The 8076-nt window shown below is 37.9% G+C and overlaps 1 protein-coding gene across 1 annotated transcript; it reads right to left on the bottom strand.

Moving 5' to 3' along the window:
• Nucleotides 1-72: 72 nt before the first annotated feature.
• Nucleotides 73-5247, bottom strand: LOC108664343 (dachshund homolog 1). The gene is made up of 5 exons (XM_018150919.2): nt 5147-5247; nt 2251-2356; nt 1515-1781; nt 613-1039; nt 73-121 (listed from the first exon to the last, which is right to left on the bottom strand). Exons 2-5 carry the CDS (start codon nt 2345-2347, stop codon nt 73-75), a joined length of 840 nt encoding a protein of 279 aa, XP_018006408.2. The 5' UTR covers nt 2348-2356; nt 5147-5247.
• Between the last annotated feature and the right edge of the window lie 2829 nt (nt 5248-8076).

Raw genomic sequence — 8076 nt, forward strand, 5'->3', positions numbered from 1 at the left:
TGATATCATTCCACACAAAATCATCTCACTGTTTATTTCAATAAATCAATTACAATAAAGATAAGTTTAATATCATTCNTCCAGTGAAAGGCTGTGCTCCAGTCGCCGCCCACCGCGACCACTGCATATAGGAAAAAATATAACTCAGTACCACTGTAGTGAGTGACAGAGAGCGCATTTTCTCGTCGACGAAAACGTGAAGTCATCGACGGACGGACGGACGGACAGACAGACAGACAGACGCACGGACATAACGAGCACAATAGTGCTTTTTTCATAAATGATAAAATGCACTAAAAATTCTTTTTTCTTACCAAAACTGTAAAGATTTTGTGTGTACAAAGAGGAAAGAATCCCGGCCCAGGCCACAAAAATACATGACATTTTTAAGAATAAATGAACACTAGGAATTAGGAAACCAAGTTCAATGGTAGTGAATAATACTCATCCAAAAATGTTAATTTACGCATTTTAATCTAATTTATACTCATCAATTGCGCGTAAATCTAAAAAGAAAAAATCACTCACAGAAAAATGCTAATTTACATGTTTTAATTTGATTTGTACTCATTAAAATAGCGCTAGAAACCCAAAATGGAAACAATCACTCACAGTCCAAAAGGTTTCTTTATTTTCAGAGCACCACTGCCACCGCGTTTGATGGTCAGAGACGTGGACCTGGCGAGACTCAGAAGTCCTGCCCCCAGTGGAGCCCTGGGCCGCACCACGCCCCCTCTCAGGGCTTTGCTCAGCATCCCTCCAGCAGGAGAGCTGCCGGCACTGCTGCTGCGGCTGCCGAAATTGACAGGCACTAGAGGGATGGTGGGCATCATGTCCAGCGAGGTGCTGCCGGTCTTGGCCACCAAGTTGGGACTGGTTTTAGGGACCCCGACTCCTAATATAGACTTGCTGGCCCCAGCATTGCTGGTGGTGGTGCTGGCAAGGCCATAAGGTCTCGAGGCACCACTGCTGCCCCCTGACAGGAGAGAGAACAATCCCCCACTCTGGCTCAGAGGCGAGAGGCTTCCGCTACCAGAACCTGCAACCGAGATAAGTTTATAAAACAAGTATATGAGATAAGTATATAAGATAGGAATATAAGATAGGAATATAAGATAATTATAACCTGCAACCGAGGTAAATATATAAGTTAAGTAATATAAGATAGGAATATAAGATAAGTATAACCTGTAACCGAGGTAAGTATATAACTGTACTGCCATGCATATTATAAAAAACAGATAATGTGGCAAAATAAGATGAAACAGTCAAATTTTATATGCAATTTGATTTTTTATGAATAAATTGTACGATATTAATTATGAATGGTTTCTTTTGAGTTTGCAGCCTATTCAAATGGAATCTTCAAATAACAATGAGGCATTAAAGTCTTGTGTAAAATGAAGAAAGTTTCTCTCATCAAGGCCAAACCAGAAGGCTTTCATATATACATGGTAAACATATATTGACAAAAAATTGCTTAAGACTACAACTGATCTCCATGTTGATCTGACCAGGATTACTGCCAGTGCCAGGGATGGGGTTGGTGGCAGTGTAGGGGGGAGGGGGAGGCCGCAGCAGCAGAGGACTTTTGGAGGCAGCAGCCGGTGAGCTGCCACCGCTGCCAGCAACGCTGGAGTACGGAGGAGGCTGGGTGCGTGGAACTGTGGGAGGTGACAGCAGGGCAGCCGCCACGTCACTCAGTAGGGCTGAGCTGGCACCCACATCCACTACCAGGTCAGTGGGTGGACAAATACTCATGGAACTTTGGCTGCTGCTTCCTGATGAATTGGAAATACAAGGTTTACAAAAATATAACTCAGCACTCACTGCAGTGAGTGACAGAGCACACATTTTCTCATCGACGAAAATGTCACAAGACACAGACGGACGAACAGACAGACGGACATGGCAAGCACAATAGTGAATTTTTTTCATAAATGAGAAATGCGCTAAAAGTTATTTCAAGTACAGTACTGTATACAATGCAAAAAATGCATAATTTTGAAAAAGTTCATTAGAATATTTAGAAAGGAAATCTTGAATTGGTCTTAGAGATGATTTTACTTCTCCAAAAATCTTATTGGATTTTCATGATATATTATACATCAATTCACTAGACTTTGTGCTGAACAACACACCAATTATTAGGACAAGCAGAAAAAGAGAAGCAAAGATTATTAGGTAACCAAACAATAATGGCAAGTGTTGAAGAAAGTTTTTTCCAGTATTTATGGCAGTATTGCTGACCTGTTGCAACCAAAGATTTGCTGGGCTTTGAGAGAACCTCCTGCTCCTCAAGAGAAGCTGCTGTGCTCCCTTCTTTCTTGATGGGAGATCTTGACATTCTGGAGGTCTGCCAAAAATTCATAAATTAGCTCATACTTGTAGCTTATAACAGTTTAATTGAAAACAATTCTTCTAAGTTCTAACACAGATAAGAACAAGCAAACCTGGACAAAGAACTTAGTCCAGTTTCAAGCCCCCATCAAGAAGATACAATGTGGCAATTTATGAAGAACCCTTGAGTGACCTAAGTCATGCCCCTGAAAAACCACATCATTGGACACTTCAAATTTTTAATCCACTGCCAAAGAACAGAGAGGATGGGCTTAGTCGCTGAAGAGCTCAAGTACCTATGGAGCAAAACATTGAACTTCCTGCTAGTATCTGATCAAGCCAATTGCAAAAAACTTCTGAAAAACTATGAACGCTGCAGAAAAAAAACAACTCCCAGCATTTTGATGGGAGTTTAGCCAAGGGATCAATGTGGTCTATAAATTTTCCTGCAATAGAGAGGGATAAACTTTCCTGCTTCCCCTTAATATTGACTTGCCCACTTGCAATAGCTGAGGCCCTTATCATTAAGGATGGGACTCCAGCTATCAACATTCAAACTACTGGATTTGTCAGAACCTTGAGAATTTTTCCAGTGTAATTTTTTTTAATTCTTGATTATCATCATATTTTCTTCATTTGGCAATAATTTCTAAACAAATTTATTTTTGAGTATGATCATATTTAAATAATTTTGTACTTATGTCATTCCAAATTTCATCACTCAATGCATCTTGTAACTGGATAATGGATGATACATTAAAAATACTAATAAGAAAATTTTCAATAAAACAAATTTGCTGGTCTCCAATAAATATATACTAATAGCATGTGAGTAACCATTGCAGCTTTCAATGCCACCTGCTGCAGCAGGCCATGCAAGGGGTCTGTGCAAATTGATCAGATCATGATAGCCCTATGCTGGATTTGAATTTTTCTACTCTTCAATAAAATCTCACAGCTCCAAATTGACAAGTTTTTAATACATTTAGAATCTCATGTTTTAATCGTGTACTTTAGTTAATAATTAGATAGGAGATAATTTATCAAGCAGAAATCTTGCGGCACTAAAAATGGAAGGGGAGAAAAGCTATAGTCAGGGCTTGAAAGGTATCTATATATATAAATTTCATGCAAAGCTTTATGCAATGCTTTAAGGAAGCTCATTTAGCATGGGAAATTTCCTCAAGAGTCTACACCTTTCTGAGTGTAAGCTAGATGAATTATCTCTCAAGTAACTGTTAACAAACATGCATGCGTCCAAAATGAAAACAAAAAAAAAATTCCAAAACTATTGAAAATGTGTCACTTGGGAGCAGCTCAAGAGTGGAGCAGTACGGTCAGTCTGCTGGAGTGCTGGGGCTAAATGCCTAAGCACTTCCTAAAATTCCACTCTGCTGCCATTCCACAATATTAAGAATAAGTTTTCAAAATCACAATCAAATAACATTGTTGGACTGGTATTTTTTTTAGAATCCATGGTGGAATTAAGCAGTTCTCATTATTTTTGACACACAAAATTAGAAAAAGATCATAGGAACAAGAAAAATCCCCCAGATTCACAGGAATTTTTGTTTCATTCAAAGGTGGATTCTGCCTAATTTTCCACTTTGGCAATCATGTACTTTTTTCAATAACAAGTCAACAAGATGATAGGTTATTCATTTAGTTGGAATCTAGTGGCTCCAAAGTCCAAAAAATGGCAGGAAAGCTCTAGTCCACTCCAGGCATGGAATATATCTACTTGGCAAGCCACGACTGAATTTTTCGAGCCGTGGTTTTATGGATTTGCCAGCCATGATTCCATTTCTTCGAGCTGTGATTCCATTTCACCAAGCCGTGAATTCCATATCTCGGTCATGAAAAGCCATCTACGAGGCGTGAATTCCATATCTCGGTCATGAAAAGCCATCTACGAGGCGTGAATTTATTTACAATGTCCATTGTCCATGCACGTGTTACCCCAAATCTCTAATTTTACCCTAAAACAGTCAAATGGCAACAATAAAATTTGTCTTTACTGTAAGTTGAGCATGTGTTAATGCAGTCTGACCGCTTTGACATGACCGCACTACAATGCTCAATCTTCAACAAAATGTTTAGTTGATTTGTTTACATTACGATGTTTGTTTTTTTCTGCAGGATATTTTGGCGGGAACGGTAAAGCAATACGGATTGCAGAAGTTGAGATTTTTATGAAGTGACATGTTTGTGAAGTGCAAACCGCGATTTTTCAATCAAACAAAAATTTATGACATTCGAGCCGCGAGATTTCATACCTAGGTACTGAAATAATATGATATTAGAGCTGCGATATTTCAGACAAAAGTAGGACCTTTCCAGCCCTGGTCCACTCCAAGCTCAAANAAGTGCAAACCGCGATTTTTTAATCAAACAAAAATTTATGACATTCGAGCCGCGAGATTTCATACCTACTGAAATTATATGATATTAGAGCCGTGATATTTCAGACAAAAATAGGACTTTTCCAGACTAGTGGAACACCATAATTTTTAGGAATGAAAAATGCTTGCCTTCTCTAAAAAGTAGGTATCAAGAAAACAAGCCTTCAACTTCAAGTGCAATTTTATCAATTTATTGTTTGGGCATAACACAATGCAAATTACATTCTGTACAGTGCGCAGCTCAATTTTGACTAAGCTAGCTTTGCTAGGCAGTGAGTAGGCACTAGCCACTAGGCAGTATCATTGGCGACATAGCGTGAACCTGACAAACTTTTCTGCTAATTCTCACGTGTAAATTGATAGTAAAATATAGAAAAATAGTCACATAATCACTACTACTTTACCTCAAATTACAGGCTGCCACGATGAGTCAAATGTCTTTCCACATCATTCTAATACTTGGGTTTTGACTAAAACTACTCCATTCATACACCAAACACACGATCTCAACAGTCTAACTGCTATAGATAAAGTGAATAAACAATGGCCTATGTTATGCTAGATTCAAACAATAATCGAACTAATACCTCAAAACAAATTATCAAATGCAAATTTGGATAGATTTTGTAGTCAAATTTCGCCTAAATATTAATTATTTGACTTTATTTATATATGATTATCTATTTTGTGTCTACTCGGTTGTAACGATTTAGATATGTGGGCTATGATTCGCTAACACTCGCTCATTTGTTTCATTTACATCATCTATTGAAAGTCGCATGGTGTTGTTGTTAATGACGCAAAACAAACTAGTTACCTTCATAAATTATGAAATTGCATCATTAAACAATGATTATGCCCCTGATGTAGAGCATTATTATAATGAGCGTATAAAAATAGTACATTTCAACTAATTTTTCGAAAGAGTTATTAGATCAGCCGGATTTGATGGGACCCTTAGCCTGAACATTGGCGTAGCAATATGAACAACCATTGCATGTTGAAGCTATTCAATCGGTGATTTTCATAACTTTATCAAAGTGAAACAAGCATTCACACTAAACTCGGTCGATTTGAAATCTAATCGAATAATTTTCATTGAAGCAACTGTGAGCTGTGGTTGTACTTCATGTGCTGCCATTTTAACTCCGGCACTTACTTGGCTCTGAAAGAGCTGAAGGAGTATTTTCAAGCTTATATTTAGTTGTATGGTCTGAGCTTTAAATTATAAAGAGCAAATTCTATGTTTCACGAAGAAATAACGCTGAATGTATTTCATCTCTGTAGAATATTGCCCAGAATATATCTAGTGAGTAACAAGCAAAGGCTTTCTTTCTTCTCTCAATATTAACACGGTACATTTGTCATTAAAGATGCATGATGATCGAGATGCTCAATTTCAACATTAAAATTTAAATAATTTCAGATCACCTCTGTTTCATCTTCTAATGAGTTTGACTCGGCACGGTGACCAGGCGTTTAAAGTTCAGACCAATAATGGAACAGTCTGCAGCGGGTTCGATCCAAGTTCCCTGTGACAGTTCTGGCCATAGTCGGCAAGTTGGCCGGGAGATTGAAGCAGTGAGTTACAGGACCAACGCCATTGCAAGATACACTAATTCTGAGATGTCTGGGATCGGCGACAGGTCACATTTGTAATTAATACAGGCATTATTAATGTGACAGGCTGATACTATTAATGTTACGACAACCAAGGACAACCTGTCGCTGGTTAGTGAAATTTAACCCACAAAAACTTGTTTCATTCAACCTGCCTTTATGGAACAGCAGGTAGCTAGGCACATGAATCTGCCTCGCGGAGGTTATAATCAAACCCAAACAATTTACTATATAAATCTACCTATGTTAGGCAATATTGAACCCCAGGTAACTGGCTATAGGTATGGATCAGCTGCTACTATGGAATATCGAACCCTGATCAACCGGTTACAATAACTCCCGCCAGTCTGCATAATTTTATAACGTTACAATCGTATCTAATGTAGGTAAATTTGAACCTTGTCGCGAATTGACTACACACAACTTGCCTCGAATAAAGTCTAATTAATTACATACGAACAATTAAACGCAACATGCTGTTAGTAAGATGAAATAAGCAAAAAAAAACATGGGGGCTATTTACATCAAAATTAACGGTAATCCCGAACAGGTCCTGGCTACACGCGACCTGCTATCAATGTGGTATGTTAAAGCGAAAATAACACCCGAATTGATGATTCGGAGACGCGGGCTCGTCTAACAGCTGAAGAAGTATAGCAGCCATCATGATACTGAATACAAATTTAGCTTTTCGAACACATTACACCCAGTAATGTGTTCGAACTGATATAAACAGTTCGAATACATTACTGGGGATCTACGCATTCGGAGCCTAATATTGCAGATATACTTATATCTGACCCATTGCTGATTTATAAATACATTTTGAACGTAACATTAATTAAATCCTAATATCTAAATCGTTAATAGATATACCCATAGATGTAGCACAGTACCGATAAAATACAGAATTCTAATCCAATTTCTAACTATTTCGAACAGAATTCCAACCCATTTTAAAAGTGATATACCACATCTTAACATTTTTCCGGAAATATTCAGTTACAGTTTAAATTCATAATTGTTGTTAAACAAAGTTTGAACCCATTACTGGTAATGTACTGTGTTTAACCAACAATTGATGGTTTAAAATGTTTATGTTCGGAGTTTGTGCCATCAATATTGATATAGGCCTACAGGGTGTTCATATATATTACATTGAATGAACGGAGCTTGTACCCATTACTTTTGATATTAATAATAGATGGTAGAATTTTCTTGTTGAAAAACGTACCATGAACGAATATAGTGAAAACATTATATTAAAAATTCCCTGGAGTTGATAAATTCTTTACATGACGATAGATCACGACGTTTGATCAGTCAACGTCATCTGACGGGTTGTTAGACTCCCTGAAAATTGTGATACATATAAAGCATTCGCTGGTCATTACTGTCGTTGCTGCTGATGTACAGAGTTGGAACCCATTACTGTAAACGTGTAGAGTTGGAACCCATTATTGTTAATGGGCAAAGTTTGAACCCATTACTGAAAACGTGTAGAGTTGAAACCCATTACTGTAAACGTGTAGAGTTGGAACCCATTACTGTAAAGGTGTAGAGTTGAACCCATTACTGCTAATAAGCAGATTTGGAAGCCATTACTGTTGATGTACAGCAACGGAGCCATTACAGTGTAGCCCATTACAGTGTAACCCATTACAGTGTAGCCCATTACAGTGTAGCCCATTACAGTGTAGCCCATTACAGTGTA

This window comes from Hyalella azteca, unplaced genomic scaffold, assembly GCF_000764305.2.
Source record: "Hyalella azteca isolate HAZT.00-mixed unplaced genomic scaffold, Hazt_2.0.2 contig11845, whole genome shotgun sequence".
Classification (NCBI taxonomy): domain Eukaryota; kingdom Metazoa; phylum Arthropoda; class Malacostraca; order Amphipoda; family Hyalellidae; genus Hyalella; species Hyalella azteca.